The 25202-nt window shown below is 31.2% G+C and overlaps 1 protein-coding gene across 1 annotated transcript in view; it reads left to right on the top strand.

Moving 5' to 3' along the window:
* Positions 1–25202, top strand: part of LOC108545990 (uncharacterized) — a gene marked incomplete at its 5' end in the record, with an annotated part of 70823 nt that overhangs the window by 37609 nt on the left and 8012 nt on the right. Inside the window, 3 exons of the mRNA XM_017897889.1 lie at positions 6572–6798; positions 7550–7717; positions 10512–11105. Of these exons, the coding sequence (XP_017753378.1) occupies positions 6572–6798; positions 7550–7717; positions 10512–11105 (989 nt within the window). The remainder of the gene's footprint in view (positions 1–6571; positions 6799–7549; positions 7718–10511; positions 11106–25202) is intronic.

Below are 25202 nucleotides of genomic sequence, written 5' to 3'. Positions count from 1 at the left end.
AAATATATACTTATTTGACTAATTTTATATTGCAAGAATAAATAAAGCAAAATTCTGATTAGATTTTTAACACGTTCATAGTCAGTGCATCATATGTAATACACGTTGGTCAGTTTTGCCATGTTCTATGCATCACGTGTGATACGTAAAATCTCTATTAAATAATTTATATCTGAAGATTATTTATAGTTTACTTTAGAAAATCGCTTTGTTAAATTTGTCATAAATATATTTTTCTATAGTTTTAAGTAATTACAACTATATTATACATTAAATTGCCTAAAACGCGTAGACTGCAAATGTATCAAAGGTAAAATCGAATTTAATCATTGGTGTAAATTGTAAATATTTAACTTTTATCACATATCTACATATCTATGATTTTTCAAGTTCATATCGACTCTCATTCTCTTTTTATTCGCAATAAAAACATACTGGTATTTATTCGTCAAATATTCTCGTTTTATTTTATACGTGTTTGATTTTTCTCTTTCTTTCATACATACAACACGTGCACTTTATTTTAGATTTCTATATTATGTTCGAGATGCTATTTTGTAACAGACATTCAAGATGTAGCGTCCTATTGTATCGAATCCTAGAACGCTTGTCACACGCCAAATTAATATTGCGTGACTAGTTGTAATAATAAGGATCCAGAATGTGTGTTCAAAAGAGAGTGTTTATTTACAGAAAAGTATAGAATAGTTATAACGGAGACGTTGAACGGAGTACCGTTTCGAACACGCGTTTATACGTGTAAGTAAGATGTTTCAAGGATCGATGCCGAAGACGAACTGATTTCTCGATTTTGCTCTATGTCGTGTCTCGTCGTGTTCTGTCCGGTGTTTTCTCCAGTTTAGTTCTGATTGGGCAAAATAAACGTTGGTGATGGAAAAGTAAGGAGTTTTAATTGGACAGAGGGTATGACGGAAGGACCTTTGGCCAAGGAGTAGGAAACTGTCAAGGAGCCGATTTCTGATGGTCAATGACGTGACATAATTGCTGTCCGTCCGTCGCTTGGTAGGTCTGTCACACGTGGGTCCCATCTGTCGTGTCTGGTACTTGTAAAATTCCTAAACTTTGCTTTACCTTTATAAACTTAATCCGCTAGAACGGCGTTGAGGCACATCTAACCTCCGGAATTGCAGTCGCGGTATAAAATATAAAATAAACCATTAGGTCTGTTAAAAATGTACGCCTTGGAATAAAAATCATGTTATAAACTCGCTTTCCGGGACGGAACACAAGATGTCTCGTGTGTTAATGTTATAGAGCTTTTAGACTAATGCGATTGGTTGAACGGTGTTTTCATCGTCAGTGTGTTGTGTTACTGCCATTGTCACCATTGTTGTTGACTAAGTTATTATGTTTGTTTTTAGGGTAGTGGCGAAGAAGTTTCTAAACGTTGGATAGGTATTTGCTTGGATAAGAATTTCTTTGTAGATAGTTGAATATTTCTCCTGTCGAGTTTACGCACTTAGCGTTTCCTGTATATCCTCGTTGAAATTAGGTGTTCTTAAGCAATTTCTTATACAAGCAGATGTTTTGTTGCAATAATTTTCGGTATAACCGAATGATTAGTATCTTATACAGCGCGAAACAGACAATTCTTGACCTTCGATAATTCTATTGTGGTTGTCATAGTATTATACACACGATTATTATATTAAATCTGCTATTATACACTTTGCATTATTAGTTATTTTGATCATTTTCACCTTTAGAGTATTTCACTTTTTGTTTATTAATTATTTTATTATACTTAATTCTTTGATCTCCATTTCTTCTAAATATAGAAAATACTTTGCTAACGAATTTGCAGTAAAATTCCCTTATAATTACTTATTTTGTATTCCTCTTTTCATTTCTATTCTTAAAATAATAATTAACATTTTCCCGCGGAATTTAACAATTTCTTATAATTTTCAAAAGTAGTAGCTTGGCTTTTTGCTGAATTATTTTTAAAATACTTGAAATATTAATGGTGTACATGTTCAGTCAACAGCCGGTTGCTAGCAGCTAGTAGCAATTGCATTAGTGGCTACGATATCGAGATTTCATGTATCCGGCTCAAAGAACTACTATTTAGATCATCATTCGAGATCTGATGGTGAATTCAGGTTATCATAGCTTTACATAAGTACTACCCCACCGACGGTACTCCTTATGAGTGACTATACGACTGATGTTGAGGCCGATTAATAATTATTAATATCTTCTTACCAAAGAAGTTTACTGTCTCCAAGCGAATGAATGGGGCAATTATTCAAGTCAGGTTTCAGATTCTATGAGCTTATTATTCACAGCTCGGATACGTAAGATGCCATTTCGAGCGATCTTTTTCTTCTTCTTTTGCATCAAATTAATCTGTTCCTATGTTTAATCCAATCAATTTAATATTTTAACGCATCTGTTCGGTGAATGAGCATTTTTCCTGGCATAGATTCGATACTTCGTATTTCCAAGGTGAAAGTGATCACTGCTAGAACTAAATGATTTGGCAAACATTTTGCAATCACGTGAAATTTTCACTAACTTACATTTACTTGACTTGGATTTCGTTAAATATTTCACGTCAGCTTCTATCCATAGGAAATTCCAGATATATGGTACTTCTTTAAACCACTGAATGCAATAAGCACCGAAAATAGTATTGTAATCTAAATATCTAGCTCTCTCACCTAGTCACGAATCTTCCCAGATACAAATATTTTTGTATCTTCACATACTTCACATTTCAGGTACTTGCAATAATATACTACGATTAAATGGATCGTGATTGATTAGCTAAAGCGATTCTGTTGCGTTCGAAACACTGCAACTCGCACGGTGCGAGTTTCGCGGAGTTATAAGGCCCGTTTATGCGGATGTGACAATGTTGCTGGGATGGGTGTTGTGGGGGTCCCCTCTCCCACCATCATTTGATGGCAGCTGGTCACAGGTATCCTCGGTTGCGGCGTAGCTACATGGGACGGTAAGAAAGGGAAGGGATGCGTTTCGTCCCGGGCCTGCTAGCGGACTTATATCGATAAAAGGCTACCCTAGCAGGCCCTGCCTTAGATACAGGAATACTATTTGAAGGTCGGGAAGTTATATATATGTAGAGTCACACAGTCTCTACTCGCTGGAGAGTACCTCGGAATACTCAGATTCACTGCAGTCTGTATTTTCGATTCGACTCTCAATAACGCGTAACTCTCGCAATCACAACTCTCGGTTTCAACTCTCTCAAGGACTACCTCAACTCTCTAATGACCATCTCAAAACTCCCTCTATCTTCCAGAGCGGGCCCTTTTAAGCCCGTCTGGAAGGCAAAAGCCTCCCCCGAAGGAGGAGAAAGCTCTCTCCACGTAACGCTCTGGGGTGGAAGGGATTCCTCCTTCGGGTTAGGCTCTCCGAAGGGTCACCCACGCGGGGACCCTTCCCGAGAGGTGCCCACGGACGCGTCGCCCCCAGTTTACAATGGGGAAAACCGGGGTTGAGCGAGGCTACCTCGCATGGCCTGGCCCCAACTTCCCCAGGCTCGTCTGGCCGCCAGACACTAACGGGACCTCTATACCTGGGGAAGTCAAAAAATATCCTACATATATAGGAATTAGAGGTTTTCCGAGGACTTGCGAGAAAGTCCTCGAAGTCGGAATCCACCTAGCGATGAGGGTGAGAATGATGGTCGCTACAGGTGTATACGAATCAAGGGACGCTGGCAATAACGATATAAACAGTCCTCCACTTAACCAGGGATGCTCGGTCCTAGGGGCTCAACAGATTCTCTGATCAAAAAGGAATAAAAAAATAAATTTTTCACCATGACAGAAAATACAATTAAGAATTGATTATCTCTATAATATATGACAGTTTGTCTTTAGTGAATATAAAAGTAATTTAGAAAGTACTTCTTTGAGGATTCAAGCTATAATTCAAATGTAATGAAAAAACAAGTCAAATGTAATAATTTCCAATGAGGAAAATGCAAGACCAGAATATATACATAAGTATAGGAAAAATCTTCTATTGAGAAATTGGCAACAAATCTTTGAAGAAAATAGCATTTCAGAAAGGTTTGATATTTCAACTGATTAAAGCACTTGGCACAAATAAATAATCCATGATGCTACAAGATCTAACGAAGAAGCTTGAGTGTAAAAAGACTAAAATCCGCTTTCTTTCAAAAATGAATAAGGTCTCCAAGGTGTCATAAATTGTGCTAGTCTCGTTTGCTAACAAGAGTGTTCATAGCTTCGGCTTCAATAAATATCGATAACGCTTGTTTACGTTATCGATGGTTCTCTGGCATAATTTAGTACCTTATTCATTTGATGTTGTTCCTTTCTTTCTGTTGAGAAATCAAATTTTCTGCTGTAATCCTAAATCACGTGTACGCGGGTGAGTGTGTTTGTCGTGTTCCTGTTCGGGTCTCTTTGTCTCTTTTGTTTCTTCTTTCCTATGTGTGCGATCTCTGAGTAACTAAAGACTTTCTGCTCTTCTGTTGTTTTCTTTTTATAGTTCTGATTGATATAAGTATTAAAGCTGTTTTATTTGTATGGCCCATATGCCTCACTGTGTAAATTATATAAAGAAACATTCATTTTGCAACACTTTCTTCTTCCGATATTTCTATAATGATTAATTTTTTCTTTTTATTTTCTTCAGATTATTCGGTCTATTTACACATTTATCTTTTTATATATAATTCTACGAGACTAGAATTTCCTTCTAGTTTCACGAGACTATTTGATAGTATAAACATATAACTAATTTTAAAAGTGAAAACAATGACAACTACTGTTACGATGATTATAAACTATCGACATTTTGAATTTGATTTTCTTTGTCTATTTCAACAGTTCACTTTTCCATATTCAAAATATAGATAATGTAGCACTCGTCTGATCGTAGATATATTTACGACAACGAGACGTAGTAAACTGTTGCAAATTACATAAAATTGTATGAAACAAATGTAAGTTGCTTTTGCAAAGGCTAGTTTATAGTTTTTATATCATTTTTATTTTCTGTGCAAATTGCACATAAAGTTGAATATCATACGAAACTGTAGAAATGTTAAAAGGTAATGACATATAATAATTTATAATAAATAAGACATTAAAAAACATTCTTTTCCAATTCTATAGATCGTTTACAATAATAAATTTGTTATGGTAATAAATACTTTTGTTAAATTTGAAAAATTGAAAAAGATAAATCTCAAACGAACGAATAGAGATAAGCAAATATAAATAAGTGTAATAATAAATGCTTCTATCTCTTACCATTAAGTACTTATATGCAAAGTAACATAAAAAGTTATTTGTTTGTAAATTACACGCACGGTGTAATTTTTCTCGTTTTTGTCACATGAAGGTTAAAACAGAAAGCTGAATAAATGAATGAATATGAATTAGCAATTATAATGATATGGACGTAAATAAGAAAACTTTGTTATAAGAAAATTATTCATTCGAATGAAATGAACTTTTTATAAATATGGCATGAAGAAACAATAAACTTTTTTCTACCTTTTATTCCATTAATAATGGGGAAAAATTTTATAGGCTTATAACCATATCAGCATATAAAATTACATTGTTTGCATCGTAATAATGATTAGACAATGATTCTTTTATATTGACAATTTTCACAACAGAATTAGTATTCAAACATGAAAAATTGATCGTGGTTATAGTATGGGTTTTTCTTGAATTTATATAATTATAAAGTCACAAGAAAATAGGTTTAGTTTCCATACAATTAGGACTACAAAATAGGACTGTATTCCATACAATTTTTTTTATTTTTCAAATGTTTTATTTATGTCGAATATTATACAGTTAAGAAATTTCGAAAACCCCAACAAATTTTCTTAAGTGATCTTAAAAGATAATTCAATCTTTCAATGAATACACTTTTATGGCCATTATATTATTTTAAATCTATAAACTATTTTAGTGAAGACATCCAGAACTGTAACGAAAATTGCATTTATGTGTGTGTATAATATTATAAAATCTTAAATATGCATTCTTCGTTTAACTAAAGTAACAATAAAGCTAAACAATTTTGCTAGAAAAATAGAGGATAAAAATGTCAAGATTCCCTTTAACTTTAAATTATATAAACCAATGATACAATTTGTTCAATTAAATGAAGACTTATCAGTAAAGAAATTTAAGAAACAATGCTTAGAATAAGATGATTAATTAATACAAGTGATATAGACGTTAAAACTTTTATAATTTTTAATATTGCCATTTCAAAATCGATTTCTTTTTCTTTTTTGCAATTAAACGTATAGAGCGATATAATAAAAATTGTAATAAAACTAGTAAAAATTAACTGTAAACTAGTAAAAGATTAATAGAAGAAAAATTGTTATATTGAATATTATTTTATAAAATAACGTAAATACCGAGAAACTAGTGGTCAGAAATAAACAATTTTTTCAATCTGTTAAAATTTGTATAGCTTCTAAATATTATTATAAATGATTATTGTAATTAATGTACAAAGACTATAACTAAAATGACGAAACAGTAAAATAAATTACTAAAGAAATTTGTATTCTGATTAGATTATCTAGAGCATCGGATGCACCGGTTGTAAGCGGTGGTTCCATCTTCTCCTGGGGTACGAAATTTAAATACACCGGTAGGACAGAAAAAGAGGTTTTAGAAGAAACGGGTCCACTTCGGAAAGAAGAACCACCTATACAGCGATGTCAAACTACGTGTCTTAGAAGAAAAGCTAGTAGTGTGCCAGCTACCCCCAGTACCCCTAGTCAAGATCTTGTTGAAATAAGTTAGTATCCTTTCAGTTCACATTCGATTTTAACATGTACATATAAGCACCCAGCTCGTGCAACCCACTGCACGTAATTTGAAAAATTTCAACACTGGTAATAAGTATAGTTTTTATCATAGTAACTTCGAATTTCTTCAAATTTTCGAACCGTTTAAAGGGTTAAAATAAATAAGGAGTAAAATAGCAGATGAATAAAGAAACACGCTAACGCTAATACTTCTTTAAAAATATGAAAATTTGTCAATTTAAGAATCCACCGACTCATAATATTTCGACAAAATTTTCATGTACAAAACTAGGAAAATATATAGTTAACTATAGTAGTTTACTATACTATTCTAATATACTATTGATCCCAGCAACGAAAGTACAACCGGGAAGGGGTAGTACAAACGATAGAGATAGTAAGATGTAAAGATAGTACAAACTAATCGAAGAAAAAGAATAAAATTTCTTGATTCGAAGCTTCCTTTTGAGAAAATCGATTTTGAATATTCGCCATATTCACAGTATTAGTAAACTTGAGGACGCACTGCGGTAGAATAAGAATACACAGTCAATTGCACATAGTAGGCTGACGCAGTAACATTTTTCGACACAAGATCCGAAGAGTGCGATCGTCTCTCGTGGCACTTAAACGGTTAAACGGTTAAGACAGTGATCTAATAAAGAAAAAGTTAGTTAAACTTTCTTGAGACAATTAACAAATAACATTGCGATATAATACTTAGAAATTTTGAATTTTCAGGGTATTCCAGTTTGCCACGTAGCTGTCTCAGCGCAGGTTTAGATGGTGCGGGAATGTCAGAAGGTAGTACTGGCGTTTCGTTCAGTTCGCCATACTGCCCGGATAATACTTTGCCACTCCTAGAACCTGTTTCGGAGGACCAAGAAATTCATGGCAGAAGAAACAATGGTCAGTCGCATTTAATATTTTCGTTCATGAAATCTTTCATTTTACCATTTTTGTGGATTTTATCGAATTGAATTTTTATGCTGATTCGAGACGCATGGCTTATACTACATATCGACATTATGTACAGATTTGTGTAATATAACTTTTTTGATCGAGCTATTTTTTTAGGTAGTCCATCATAATGCACGTGAATACGGGTTTTACAGACAAATATCAAATAATTATGTTAATTGTAAAATATTAAATTTTAAGTATATTTTACAATATCAAATCGAGTATTTATCTATTTAACATAATATCGCGTCTCTACAGTCGTTACTGATATTCATATATAATTATAACTTTATGCATAAATTGTATAAGAAGTTCGATCGCGCGAGCGCACACGCATATGTGATATATATGCAACTGAAAAAAAAAATTCATTCTTTATTTCTTCTATTGTATATATCGATGAAAGAACCATGCGTCACGATGGAATGCACTTATAACACGCATGTGTAAATAAGTATAATTGATATGTTTCAGATTGAAAAGTTACTTTTTTGTTAAAATATCGTTGTAGCTTGTAACGACTGGATAATCACAATACACAAGAAGAAGTATATCGTGATTCAGTCTATGAATATTTATCTATTGCTAAGTGGTAATCTCATAATTACATTTGTTGTTACAAACTTTATATGATGTGCATGTACATGATTGTTTGTGATATTACCTTGAAGTATCGGTATTGCATGATTGTTCTTATATCTGGGTGAAAGGCTCCAATAATTCATAGAAAATGCATTCTAAAACATATTATGCTTTTTTTACATTAACCAAATCATTATACTTACAATAATGATGTATTTTTATAAATACGAAGTTGTGAAATTTTATTTAATATTTATTAATATTTCCATTTTCTTTATTTTTTAATGATTTTCTTAATTTTCTTTTAAGAATAAAGTTTTATTTATCATTCGTGCGATTCTAAATATTTATCAGAGTCCTGTTTATCAGGGAAATAGAAGAAACTTGAGCTGTTGATGATATTAATGCAACGAGTACTAAACTGTAAATAAAAATTCGATGTAAATAGTTATTATTAAATTGGATACTTTGAAAAATTTAATTCAATAAAAATAAATAATTCTTATAAGAACATCATTTAGCAAAATTTTATATCATTCGTATCTCAGAATTTACAAGTGCAGGTCCAACTTGTACATTCTTGTCTTTCATTTGGATATATCTATTAGTTCCTTTTAAATGCATACCGTGCCTTCTCCACTTCACTCTTAGAGTGTTCTTTCTTTAATTTCATGTACTTTCTCAATGGGCCTTGCATCCAGAAACACCTAACGTTTAATTCGTCCAATTTCGTCCAATACTGTACGAACATAATGAAATCTATATTAATAATCCTTACGTAACTTATAATTTAAATTTGCGATTTAAAAAATATCAACGGTACCACGTACAATAGTTCCTGGATAAATGATAATGCTCCTTTCTAATTATATACGATGCCAGCGCCATCGTGTCCTTACGAGTCAACGCGCTCAACTAAGAACCAAATGAAAAATTTGCTACACGAATCATTGACAAATAAAAGTATTAAATTTTGGCCGGAAAATTTCGACTCGACATCATTAATGCAGTAAAATTCTATATATTTAATTAGATCGATATGAAATTATTAAGATCCATGCGAATATTGACAAAGTGCTTTTAGATAAAAGAAAAGAATAATAAAATACTCTTTGCATAAATAGGAATAAGAAAAGAATAATAAAAAGAAAAGAAAATAGTTGTTCAATTTTGTCTAACCAATTTATAATATTCTAATGCTTCTACGAAGTTGCAATTATTTGATTTTATCTTTCTCTGAGCAATCTATTGGTAACAATTTTATGAGTATGAATTAGCGGAAAATATCCGATAGATCACGCGACGATCGAACGTTACATTTCACATTCGAAGTGTAATCGTTTCTTTTATCCTGTGAAATTTCGTAAACGAATCTCTCTTTGCTCGCTTAAATAATTACGGTCGAATCAATTTTACGATCAGTTATTCCGGAACTACTGTATCATAACTAACAATGCGCCGCTTTGATTATAAGATCATAATATTAATCAAATAATATTCCTAAAATTTTCGATATTCTCTGCGACAAAAGCTTACATATCTACTCATTCGATTTCGCGTATAATTTTTATTTCTTCGTAGTTTTGAGTTTTAAAAAATTCTCTCCGTATAATATACAACTCTTGTTTATCATTAAATAGAATCGGTGCGATGGTGACTAATATTTAGAGTATCTATTATTTTAATAATATGCCTTAGTTGAACCGATTATAACGTTTGCAACTGAAAAATAAATCTATAGACAATATGGAAGGTACACCACGAGTGACACCATTAGAAAGATAAAAGCATAAACATCTTTTGAAAGCTAATAGTATCTTTTAAACATTTTCTACATTTCGGTTCTAGCAAAAAATTCAATAACGCTAACTACTGCTAATCAGTTAAAACGCACGAATATCGAATTTTACTAATCGGCTGAAATGAAATGAAATTAAATTAAATTCGTAATAAATGGTTCCCGATATAAGGAATACGAAATCATATACGCGAGACTCGAGCGAATATAATAGGTTATGTTTTGACGTCAAATGATCGACGTATTATTTAGAAAAGCAAAAAGTAAAAGGAAAACAAAAAGAATAGTCATTTAGAATCAGCGCTTCTTTGGCTTCTTAGATCGTTGATTTGTCTTTTCTTTTTCTTTCTGTTCGTTTAGCAGTAGACGAAAAAGATACGCATGTGAGAGCCACCCACAACACCACCACTACCACCACCACCACTACCACCATCACTTTCAACACCACCACAAATCGTGCGAAAGTTAGAATGAAATATCCCAAGAGCACGCTGAACCGACCTCAACCGTTGTACAGTCAAAAAATAGTAATAGGCTCGGAGGAATTAGTCGGCCGTGACATCGATAACGTCGTCAGGCAACGTATAAACGCCCTCGAAAAAAGTCCGAAGGTGGTCAGATCGACTGCGCTGATAATAAAGAGTTCTAAAGTACCGGCGGAGTCACTGAAAGCTGGTAAAGAAATCGCGAACGAGACGTATATATTCCCGACAGCCGATTCGGGAACGATCATCACGACGGTGATAGACGGTCCGTTCGAATCTAACACCGGTAAGCCGATCTTGCGCAGGTCCAACGAGCAGGTAAGCATGCTCGCTCGTCAGGAGAATGAGGTTACATGTCGCGGCATCGGAACCACGACGAAAACGGCAAACGGTTACATTACATCGGCAACAACTGACGTCGCAGACGTTAGAAACGGAGTCGAAGCCACGAAACGACGGGAAAGGACAGGTAAATTAGGCGATGGTTTCTCCTTCATTCACTAAATAGTCACATATCCGCGAGACGACTCTCTTTACATTTTATCGCTATGCGTATACGTTCCTTGTCGTTCCTTCGTACATGCAGTTCATGAGTAAATATATTATTTATAAGACTATATCGGTAATTACATAGTATAGAAATCTTTCTTTTCTTCTTTCTTTTGCGTCTAATTGCATAACGTTAGCATGAGTCTTTGCATATGACAAGTAAAAAAGCATGGTCTTACTCGTGACCAGTTTTTCATACTGCACGTGTAGATGTAGTCAGAGATTTCATCTAGAGGTACGTAAATATCGTGTTAACAAATATTACGATATAAATCGATTGTTCAACTTGACATTAACAAATCGATTTTTATATTACTATACGTTATGAAGAATATTTCACTCAGATCTAATTTAATCTCGCTCTTCTTCCAAACATTGCATTATTCTTATCTTGTACCAATTCACTAAACACCTTTTCTATTTCGAAATTTTTATTTTTATTGCGTGACACATTATTCAGGTTATATTAGAATTTCTAACGTAAGATATGTTTAATTTTTATATGTTCCCTGTTGCATTTATTTATTTGTTTTATATTTTTATTACAACTCGAATGTGCTTATTCTTTGAAACTGAAGAAAGATATTAATACATTAGTATAATAATGTATATATGTAAATAATGATTACAAAATCCTGATTGTAATTAAACCGTGCATGCAATTAATTTATTTATCGATAAACATAATACGATGTAACTGAATTTCAATTGCTGCCATTCGTAATAATATCGAACCGAGGTATTATTATGACCACAGATTCATTTGAGCTCTATAGAATGACCGTAATTCCTTTTCTTAATTATAATACTTTTTTCATTTTTGACAATACGCTGTTAATATATCCAGATTCACGGTATTTGCTTTGCATTTCTCTACAAATTATTTAAAAATGTAAAAATATATATACAAAACGTATATACAAAAGATATGCAAAAGTTTTTTTAGTATAAGAGGAAGCATAATAATGCCAATAATAATTCTTTTCTTATAAATGACAGGTTTCTAAATATTTCATTGTCAATTTTCTTTTCCATATAACATGCTATACCAATGATGAGCAATCTTTGTTCCACATTGCATAAAAATTGAAAAGTAAAATTCCATGTAGACCGCAACTTGTATCGAATTACCGGTTACTAAGATTTTTACTCTTCAGTAAAATATGTTGTTACCACTCGTTGCGAATGTAGAAGTTGTTTCCTTCTTAGGAACACGTGGGGTGCTCTATACGTTTTACGGTTTAGAGCTGTTAATTTTGTTTGGCAGCCCAAATGTTGACTTATTTCGTCTTGACTCCTTTTCTCAGAGTCGCGATTCTAACTCTCTGAAGGATCGAATATGACTGATTGAAGTTTGGATGTGACTGCTCGAAAGCTCGAATGTAACTCCTTGAGAGCTCGAATTTGACTGCTCGAGAGCTCGAATTTGTCTGATTTGACTCTTTTCGCCATTCGGTTCCTCGCCTTGGCATATCGAGGATGCGCGCTGATTGGTTATTTAGAGAAATGTTAATTTCCCAATCAGCGGCATCCTAAGTGTCGTGATCACCTTTCCATGTGCCCTTGGCGCGCCTTCTTTCGGTAAGGGTGGGACAATACCTGAGCGGGCGTGAGGTCACGGGTTTTGCCCAAGGGTTACGGTATTCCTCCAGGTCCGATGCGTCGATAGTCTTTTACCCATAGCGGAACTTCGTGATGACCCTTCAGAATTACCGAGGTTTATAACAAGTCTTTTGGCTATTGAGCATAGACGAAATTAAGATTTGAAAGAACATTTGTTTCATTATCCCCCAATATACCTAGAGCCCAACTCTGAAATAGTCTGTCTTTACGATCGTGTTATAAACCTTAGAAATACCGACCTCACGGCTCATTTGAGGATGCCAAGGCCGGATATTCCATATGCACCGCGTAACATATGTACTCATCATCGCACCGTAGTAAAATGGTGACCCTCGGAGATTAATAAACAATTTCAGTGTTCTTCAATAGACAATTACTGAATAGTAAATAAAGCGTGAAATATTAAGTATTGCACCATATCTCGAAATATTCGATATGGTGGCAATCTGCACAGAGGTAACATACGAATAGTCGAATTGCAGAAACATTTGTTCCCTTTGTCGTACTGTTTGTATAGCAATACCTACTCCAATGATCATACTATTTTGGAACACAATAATTTTTAATATTTCGCTAAAAAGAGAATCAACTGAATTAGTATTTTCCGATTCAGGAAGATCATATGAAGTATAAAAGTAAACGTATGTATAAGGTGTCCAATTTTAATGGATAAATGTTAATTACTCAAAAACTATTCAATGAATGAAAAAACATTTCAGATAAGAAATAAATGGTTTTAAGAGAGCTATAAAAGGACGTAATTGTTTTCCCTGCAGATGGACGCGTATAGGTCACATAAAGGTTAACTTTGGTTTCTTAAATGAAAACATATTTTTTAATGCACTATTTGATTCAGTTACTTATTCCCAATAAACAAGTGTTGTTCTTGTAATTCTTGTAAAAAAATACGGCCATTTTATGACTTTCTTGAAACCATTAATTTCTTACAAAAAAAAACAATTTTTCATTCGGAGAATAGTTTTCGAGTAATTCGTATTTATCTATTAAAATTGGACATCTTCTATATACAGTTACAAACAACAACAAAAACTGTGAAAAAGAAAATATCGTATAAAGTTTAGATAATTAAAACCAACATTTCCAATTCCTCGGTTAATATCGTAAATTGCAATCAATTATCCAAATTATTTGTTCCTTTTTGATAATAGAAATTTTATAATAATAGAAATTCGTAAACTACGATATTCTTATAAAGGAGGTTCAATTTAAATATATTATTATCTATTATACATGAAGCCTAAGGAATGAAACCACGCCGTCAAAGACGATTAGAAAAATGCTAATTTGATGAAGAGCTGAGAAAAGTGTAATTAGCATTTTGGAATTGATCTTTGGGGTATGGTTTCACTGCTAAAGAGGTGAAATTTTTTCGTAAACTAAAGCATTTTCTTTTAATATCACAATAATCGGTCAAGTTTCGTTGAAACCTCTTTTCCTACTTTTGACTATTTTCGAATTAGCATTTTGTATTGTATAATTCTACCAAGTTTTATTTGAATCAGACTTTCTTTGTAAAAGTATGAAATTTAGGTACACAAAATTTTATTACTACAGTTGAAGATGAATACACTTCGATAACTTAGAAAATTGTTTTTATTAACTACGATAATAATCAAATAATTAACGATATCGATTTCAATTATCTTATCTTTATTTGGTACTTCGTTCTAATAATTTTTGTCATGTGTTTTACTTTCTACTGTAATACATGCATTTATAGTATGTCAATTTCAATGTTACGTTAATGCAAATGTACACCACATTGAGGAAGCATCTCCTATGTAACAGGGTTTATTATTTTACTCCCTTATTATTGAATAACTTTGTATTAAAGGTCGTTAAATACTGTTAATCGTTGAAGCCCATTATTCTACTAGAAATACAAAAATATTGGTATAGCATTTTTAAAAATAATAAGGTTGATATTTCTGAAAATCTCCTATATATGTGAGAGAATTATTAGCAAAGTTTAGCAAGAATTTTACATTTTCACGTGAAGCCTGTATTTATGGTTCTTACATACAAATTGAGATTTCTCACTGTAAATTGTATCCAATACAAAATAATCATTTGCATGCTACTGGTATGAGATTTACAAACCACACAACATTTGTGAATAAAACATTTTCATATATCTAAAACTAACAAAGACATTATATCTAAGATGCTTAAATCTAGTAAAATGGACATCCTATTCAAGATTAGTTCTTTTTCCTTACACTTTCATGCCTCGCAATTACTCCAATTTATAAAGAAATTATATCTAATGGCTATAAGTTCAATTACACGAAGGTAAAATTTATGACAATTGCTTTTATGATGCTTCTGTTTGATAAACACGAGCCAGTGTCGCCTTATTCTGTAACAACGAATATTTCAAAATGAATATCTTAGACACCTGTAAACGAACAATCTACAAGTCATTCCCATAGGATAAAGATAAATCATGAATTAAAAAATTACTCATCTACAAGGACAATCAATTATTATATTTAAATCGAATCAGTTTAATGGCTTTTAGATAAGTAATCATTTGATTGAGTTAGGGCATAATTTTTCTATCAGATTTCTTACAGCGAATCGAATAACATTCGTAACTTACGTTATTAATTAACAACGGACGAAAAGGTCCAATTACAAGTTTCATGAAACAATAATTTGATTCGTTATCCCTTTTTTAAAGAATATTAATAATTAAAAGTTGAAATTACAATGATAGTACTTTTATGAAAGTTTGATAACTGGACCTCAAGTTGTTATTATTAAACTAATTATGAGATACGTAAAGTAGGATTGTATCAGGGGTAGGTTGAAATCTAATTTTAAAATTCTCGAAATTTAAATTCGGAACTTCGTAAGATTTCAAAATTCTCAAAATTTTCGTAACTGGTTCCGCTGGTTTTCTTTTCTCTGTGTTAAGAATTGAATTTTAATCAAATTATTTTAGGTAAATCTATAAAACATAATGAAACGAAATACAAATAAAATCATAACAATATGCAAAAATATTTAATCCAAATTCTTTTTATCAACTATATTGCCGAATCTATTAAAAAGTCTTTCAAAAAATACCATTAAAAGTGATATGACGAGATATCGACCTTATGTTTCCTCATATTTATGTTTTGAAAATTTCGAAACCACAGAAATTTGTTTAAATTTCAAAATTTCAACGTTTCGACATCTTAGCGTTTCGAAAAACAGAACCCTAGATTTTATGATCCGCTAGGAAATTCTTCTGAACAATACTACGACAATCGAAAAATCAGTATTGCGATAATGTTTCCATGAAAGTTGCCATTTGAACGCTTTTGTAAGCAATAAACAGTCAATCTTCTTGCAACGCGGTTTATTCCTCCGTATTAAGCGAAACTTAAACAGAAGCTAAATTAATATGAAATTAATACAAAAACAAAAAGATCGTTGCAGTTAACGTGATAGTAACTAGATGAATCGCAGAATAGCAAAGCCTATAATGTGAATAGGTAGCCTAATAATGAGCAGAAGTGAAGACACAGGGGAAAGTATTCACGAGTTCTGAATTCAAATTATAAAAGTGTGAAATAGTCAACAATTTTTTCCATTTTCCTATTCAAAATTGAATATCTACAATTACGAACTGCGAACAGTTCTGAGTGCTAGCGCCATCAACGGTACCATTTTGACATAAATCACCGCCAGATACAGTAATTTATGACCTCGCTGTATCGCTCGGACCAACTGTGCTATTGCTATCCATCATACGGAAATACGCGTATTGTCGTGCAGAAAAAGCTCTAAAGCTTAAACGTTATTTGCTGTTGTTTGGCTAACATTGAAAAGACTATAAACTTGGCTTTATAAAGCTATAATCGTAAGAAGGAAAGGAAAAAGAAGCAAACAGGAATGAGAATATTATAATATCGAAAAAATAAGTATCATTCTCATATACAGTGAATGACAGAAATATTCATAAGCAATTTGAAATTCAAATTGACAATTTCAAAGGATACTTATTGCTTTATAATATAAAATTCAAAATCCTTAATGATGAAGAAATTGCTGAATCCGTCTTTAGATTTCTAAAAAAGACATTAAATCGATTCAACTTGTCTAATTTAATCTAATAATGGTACAAGCAATAAACGCCTACCAAATTAATGATTGTAAACTGTGAATATGTTAAATTGTATAACTTTATAATACAGTTGTTAATAGTGACGTGTTTAACTTTCAATACAGTAGAATGTCGATTATGAGAATTTTAATTGTACGAAAATGATCTCAATACTACAATTGAAACATTGAAATTAATCACAAATTAGAAAATTTGGCAGGTAATATATCTGAGTTTGAAGACTATTGCAATACTCACGAATGGATAGAGATAAAAATAATTCGGGATATAAAACGACGATGATAATGATATTAATTAGTAAATGTTAATGATATTACTTCATCAGCACCTGGCATAAATAATGACACATTACATTGTAACGCAATGAGTAGAACATCGAAAAAGAGAAGAAATGCTGTTTGAATATTTCTATTAAAGAAACCTACAATTTCATAGTATGTATTTGAAAACGTGTCATTTGTTTTCTATCCATCATTAAATTATGAGTATTATTTTATCATATTATATTATTATATTATTTTGAATTATTATTATTATTTATTATTATATTATTAAATTCTATTATTGTTATTATCTTCAGTATAAAGACATTTATATTTAAAAATTGTTTAATTTTTAATCAATTTATGATATAACTCAAAATTTGCTTCTCTTAAACGATTAAAATTAATCGAAAAATCGATTATTTGAACAGATTTATCCAATTGAAACGAATAGCCAACGTTCTACAGGAAATAAATACACCAACACACACAAAAGAAAGAAACAATGTATATTACAATACATCGAACAAAGTCAAAAAGGTAGATTAAATTTATAAATATTATGATCTTTGTACGTGACTTTTTGTGGTACGAGTACATCCGAAAACTTAATTCCACTCGATTTATTTTTATTTTTGTTTTCCTTGCATTATTATATTATGTTGTTACTTTTTAATAGAAATTAATTTCGATAGAACCTGTCGCTTGAAATTATTATTAGTCTTTTGAAGTGCGTTAGCAATAAATCTGCTACTCATATTTCAGTAAATTCTGCATTCTAACATACATTTAATCAATTTCTCAACGTCAACCTGTCTTCTTATTCTGATTCTTTTGACATTTATATATTTTCATACAACGTTCTGATGAAACAGGCTACCAATAAAATAACTGTCCGCGATAAATTTAGTATTAAAGTAACGAGAACACATGACAATTTCAATTTTTCAGTTCTAAGTATCTCGTAATTTTCATTCATATTAGATTAGAAAAAAAGAGATGGAAAAATTAATTGGCCGATGCCTGATTTCGATAGAGTTTTTCTTTTTAACCACTAGATTCGTCAGAGGAATAATGTATCATATTTATTTATACACAATATTGCATCTTACATGGAATATAATAGAATGTTTATGTCAGTGTTATCTTCTTTAAATTTCTTTCGTTTGAAGAAATTGGAATTACCGTTTAGGTATGTGTAATTATTTATTTAGGTATTTATTTATGTATGTGTATTTACTTCGTATGTATTTACGAAGCAAATATTTGCTATACATAATTTTCAATCTACTTTTACACATAAGCTGAAAATAAGAAGCTTCATTCTTCTTACTTGATTTTTGCGTGAATGTGCGGTTTGAATGTGTGGATTGTTCATAAAATAAATTCTCAGATTATTTTTATCTGCTTTCTTATATCTTTGAAATTTTAATTATGGCAAACTATATTCATCTTTTCATCTGCAATCTCGAACAACGTTGCGTTAGTTGTGTTGCTTTTAAATACATCATCGATTGCAAAATATTTTTAAAATATCTTCAAAATCTGTCATCAAAAAGTATCTAAACTGCATACCTGAGTAGTGAAAATTGTGTCATTCTTTAAGTATGTTAACTTTAGATGCTTTAATTGTAGTTTTCGTCGATATAGTAGAAAACAATTCCATATGTTTTATGAAAATGATTTTTTAACAGCTTTCTTTATAGCATATATTTTTTATAATATATTATGTTTTAATTTTTTTTTAAATTTGAATTACCTGTGTCTTCTGTAATGTATAGTAAATTAACTTTTCTATTTTCTAAAATTCTAGTACAAGCTATAGCCCAGCCAGTGTGGAGTTAGACTGAACTAATCGTTCAGGTCATTTCATATGTCAAATATACAAAGAAATACGTTATTACAAAAAATTTCATAATATCTATCGATACGTAAATATTATATAAAGCATATAGTACTTACCACGTGTATCAGCAATGGTACATATAGGACATTAACTTTTTTTAATCATGACATCATACATAGACATTCACTTCAATTTTTGTATAATATTCGGTCCCACCTTTTCAATTTCTAATTATTCATTATGCTTAGATAATACTTTACGAAATAAGTGAACAAATTAAAGTTAACAAATTATGTATATATCTAATGGAAAATAGGATAAAATGAATATCGACATTTTGCAACGATTATTACGAGCAATCCCATTTACTTTATTTTAATAAAAAAGTAGCGCTTTGTACCTAAAAAGTGTGAAAGCAGTGCTTATTTTATATTTTTACTTGTTTCTCTTATTATTTATCTTATACTCTCATTTGCTTCCGTTTACAATAACCCGTACAATTCCTTTCGACCATAAACTAGTTATCTAAAGTGTATTATACTTTATTAGTTACTCGTGTATTATACTGTATTATACTTTGATTACTTTTTTCAAATTTATTATGAAATATGTTTTTCGAGTACGTACAATAAACGTGCCAGTATAGACCGCGAATAGTATAGGTTGTTTGAATGGAAAATCGTTTAATCGTTTTCGTCCCAAGCAGCGCGATTGCGCTGTTCAGATTTCATGTCAAGAAAACCCAGCACATTTCGAGCGTTCTCGACAGCTGACGGTGCGTCACCAAGTCGAAGCGCTATCGCGCCGCTTGGGATTTATGCACATAAAATAGCAGAAGCGCTATCGCGCTGCTTGGGTCTTCCCGTACCCACTTAGAAACAGCGCGGTCGCGCTGCTTGGGATTCCTCGACAGTGTGTTTTCAAAACCCTCTGGGACTCAAACGGGTAAAAATGACGTGGCACAGAACGTGTTAAGGAATATACGAGTAAAATTTCATTGGCTTGGAAGGTTTTTATTGTATATCGTGTAGAGGTTTATTTCGATTCTTTATCAAGTATTACGTTTTCACTTTACTATATCATTGAATATTCTAAGGTTTGAACGTAGGAGAAAAGAATCGGATATTTTCTCTTAGAAGCTAGTACTTACTTTTTGCCTTCTATCAAAATTGGCAATAAATTTCTCTCATTTATAATATCGTCTAACGACTTCTGAATACTATATTTTTGAAATTTTTTACTAAATATGTTGTTGCACATAAGTTGTACGAGGTTAATTTTTTATTGGTACGTTTTTAAATATTATATGCATATTAGTTGGCATTTTTATTAATTTTATAACACTTATACTTTATTTATATTTATATCCATAATATTTTTACGAAACGGAGCAAAATTATTCGTTATTATTAGTTTCGTACTGTATTACATCATATGGAGCGTTTAAAGAGAAGGTAACAAATTTTAACGATTCATAATACCTATATAGATGTCAACATATGCCCTACAATCGATCCTTCCGATGTAAAATCGTCTTCTATTATTTACGAATATTCGATATCTCGTGTTTCTCGCAACACGTTAAATGTATATGAGTAAAATTTATTTCGAAGTAGTTAGAAATTATCAATATAAATTATTATTATTATCAATGAAAGATTATTTCGTTGTACAAGATATAGATATAATAAGAAACTTGATAAATTATTTGAGATTTACAAGTTGCCTATATTATGTTATGTATAGCACCTAGAACTATAGAAAATTTTTCATTGATTTTCTTATACAAATTCACTACCAAGATATCACAAATCCGAGAAACATAAGAACTTAACAGAATAAAAGTATATCTAGACAAAACCATGGGAAGGTAGTAGTTCGTCTGTATAAAGTTTCATATGTACATATATACAAATAGAAATGTCTCTCTATGAAATTAAGGTCATCGAATTATTACAAAATTGCACGTGACTGTTTTCACAAGGCATTGACACACAGAAGTAATATCATTGATTGCATCGAATTAAATTTAATTCAAACAATGATATGTTGCAAATTGACAATGAAAATGTACATTCGCAACGTGGATATAGAAGCAATCTTAACTTAAACTATCCTATTTGAATACAATTTGAAGATAACGATTAACATAAAACGCGCTACAACTGGTCATTTGCCGCTGAAACGACAGCCATGCTACATATGAATCTAAAAAAAGGAAAGGAAAAACGAAATTAGAGTTTTTGATGTGATGAACGCTTATAATTAAAGAAAAAAAAGAAATAAATTACAGAAAATAATGAAGAATTGAACAATTAATTAGAGATACATTGTAAGAAAAATCAATGATAGCCAAATGAAATTAAAAAATCTTGAAATAAAAGTTAAAAATCGACTATTTAAATTGTGACACATTTAATTTGATTGCCAGAATCGTGTATAAAATTTAATATTTGTCAGTAAATCTAGAATTTAGTTCAATTACTCTTTGTGAATACAAATCAATCGTATTAAATCGACTACTGCTGTATATTTCTATTAATAACTGTAATCTCTGTACCTGATTTTCATAATTTACAAAAGAAATTATACACATATATATGGCACGGATTGCAGGTCATATTATTATTATTTAAAAGAAAGTAGGGTAAAACCTGGTACCTATACAAGTAAATTTTACAAGCAAAAAATGAATGACAAGAAAGCTTTGGACACCTCCAGAAATCTTAATCGAATCTTATATAATAAGATGATAATGTTCAATTAAAAATATTATTTGATACGAAAAAAAAAATAAGATTCTTCGAACATATTGACTCTTAACTCAATAGTAATTAAGTAACTTATTTCAATACATTTTTAAAAATTTCTACTTATCTAGATACTTTATAATAATTTACAGAAAATTCTACAAATACATTAGTATAAAGTAATATAATATTTGTATAATTAATAATATAACGCATTATTTTATTTATTCACAGTTTGACCATGGCAATTTGTATTTTATATACAAGTTTTAATTTGTGATTTTCTTTTAATAATTGGAGAAGGGAATAAAAATTAACATAGAATATTTACCTACATTAAAGTAAATCTAGAACAAAGTTGTAAACTTAATTTTGTCCGATACAAATTATTTTTTGAAAATACCTATAGTGTAAAAACTATGTTGAAGAAAATTGTTATAAAATATTGAAAAAAGTGTCTATAATGTAGAAACTATAGACTACAATTCTGTATTTATTATAATTGGTCCTTAAAATCCTGATAGGTATATATTGCCAATTAGTAAATACAATACTCGAACTTTTATGCTGGGAACTTTTAAACTATCTGACAGGAAACAGAACACGCCCTCTGATCTATGTGGTTGTTCTCGTATTGTTTGGAAGTCAACCTGTATCCAACTCTACGCGTGACTATATGCTGCAGTTCATATTGTAGCAAAACAATGGTATCCAGTTTTACTTTTCTTTCTTCTATACGAGATATTGTTTACATGTAGATGCAGGTTTGTTTATATTTGATTGTGCTATTCCAATATGTCGGTTTCTACCCTATTCAAATATTGAAATTTCTCTATTCTAGTGAACCTAAATAAAATAAAATATTTAACTTTGGAACCAAATTGTTCATTAATAGTTAAGCTGAAAATGCTTAATATATAAAAGAGTATAACCTAGAAAGAAAATTGTTTCCTCATTAGAAGACTTAAAAATGTATTTTTTATCTTTTACATATATTTCCATTGCTTTACATTTCTTTTCTAAGTGCATATCTCGAAGTACATATATTGCATATTTCATTTTTATTTATCATATGTATTTTTAAAATTCGTCATCCTTTCTTATATTCAATTAATATTATTTTAATTTGTTGCGAACAAAATTAAAATATGAGTAAGTTTGCTGACAATGAGGTTAATTCCATTATAACTAAATGATGTATGTATGTATGTGTGTGTGTGTGCGTGCGTGCGTGCGTGCGTGCGTGCGTGCGTGCGTGCGTGTGTATATGAAAACGCATATTTTTTATAAATGACACTGCCTTTTAGCGACTGCATAAAGATTAGAACTTTTACATCCCCCTGACTGCGAAAAAGTTAGATAATTTGGAATATGTCTCCTAAATCTAGTACAGTTACACTATACTTTATGCGAGTCTTTAAGTTTGTTCGTCAAGTGATATTTTGTAGGAATTTAATTTGAATTGCATATTTTGATTAATGCTTTATAATAATAAAATGAGAAATATCACGTATTATAATTTCGGAAACAATATAGAAGATACATAAAATAGGTTAATGACAGAATTAGTCACTACCTTCTCCTACTACTTGTTGAAAAATAATTGTCAATTTACATTAACATTTCTTTCCGAAACTGAATATAATTGCTAAGTACGTATATTTTTTCAAATAGTCAGATTTTCATGCAAATGTTTTATAACTCAAAGATCTCATTTTGTCTTCTTTTTCTTTCTCTTTTTATTTTGCTTGAAAAGTGTTAGTTTCTATAACATAATTTGCGGAGACTCCATCTTTTTCTTTAATAAACGAATAATCTTAATATATAGTACTTGCTTAAAGCTCGTCTATATTTTCATTTTGATTTTATTAAAGATTTCGTTTCATTTAAATTTTTTTCTGATACTATAATTAATTTATTTCTCAAGGCAGAAGATTCTTCTTGGTGCTCGACTTACGAGTATAAATCTGTTGAAGTGAATATTTGTCATATTTTATATCTTTTTGAATATGTAGAATCGTTTCAAATTAATATTTAATTTACCAAGTTGAGATGATCGATGTATTTTGCATCGATGTCCTAAAGGATCTCTTCATTGCTTGCTGGGATTAGTAAGACCTCTACCAATTAAACTAATTATTGTTGAAAAGATCGTATAATTCGAATAATCGAATGATCGAAATTGCGAATGCCTTTTATATGAAAATTGGTTGTTTACTTCGTTATTAAATATATACACGTGTATATTTAAATTGTTACATATTTATGTTATAATACGATAGTTGCTCTCTTGATCTTGTTATTTGTCTTCTTAAACCTTTTTAAGCTGTCAAATTATGAATATTTTTTTTTAAATTAGAAATTCTGCGAAATTACTTTCCTTCTGAGTTTTATACTATCTAATATCTACTTCTGTCGCTGTTGATGCTTCTGAGCGAATAAGAATACTAGTTATGAAAATATCATCCGACTCGTCGTTCTTTCTACCTATAATTCATTCAAGAATTTCCTCATCGATTACGTCGTTTTTGTTATTGTTCTTATTCTTTTCAAATTTCTCTCTAACACTATTTTCAATGCAATTTATGCAATCCGTATATCGTTTAAACATGTTAAAATATCATTAACAACCTTTTCGTCATCATCCTCGTTACATCCAAGACTAATCAATAATTTACACGTATTTCCGCCTATATCGAAACGATATGTTTACATTTGGCTCGTATTAATATCTAATAATGAACCGACAATGAGAATGTTAATCAAACATTACACGATGGATATAGATATTCAGATAATCGGACGTTTAGATAATAAATCGTAATATCTCTTACTATGATATATTATTATATCAATATTTGACAACAAATCTGTGAATTTCACTTTGAAATATTCATTTAACATGTGACTCTCATTGTTATTTTTACTTCATTTTACATAACGTACAACAATCAAAAAATACTCTGTTGCGTTCCAAAAACATTGTAACTGTCGTGGTCGGAGTTCCATCGTGGAACAAAGAAGACTCGTTACGGTCTTCCAACAGCCAGGTCTTAGGGTCGAACAATTCGGCATCGGACTTTTCCGCTCCATACCTTCAGCATGTTTGACTGCTTTACCTTTTTTTTTTGACTTCTCGTGTCGCGGAACACGAGAATCCTGGAAATCCCTAATTTAACGAAATTAGGCGACGGCTCTTAAGACTTGGCTGACAATAGGCCTGAGGGCTCCACGTGGTCCGCACACGTTGGAAGCCTCAGGCCCTCGCTAGGGGTAATAAACGACCGATGGGGTCACCAGCGTGCGGGTGTACCCCAGGTACTCCACCTTGGAGGAGAGGGTTTCCTCCACTATCGTTGCTTTTTGGGAGAACCTTCCCTCACTCCAAGGTAACGGA

The sequence above is a fragment of the Eufriesea mexicana genome, unplaced genomic scaffold (genome assembly GCF_001483705.2).
Source record: "Eufriesea mexicana isolate 0111107269 unplaced genomic scaffold, ASM148370v2 scaffold598, whole genome shotgun sequence".
Lineage (NCBI taxonomy): Eukaryota > Metazoa > Arthropoda > Insecta > Hymenoptera > Apidae > Eufriesea > Eufriesea mexicana.
This window is presented reverse-complemented; position numbering and strand designations above follow the sequence as displayed.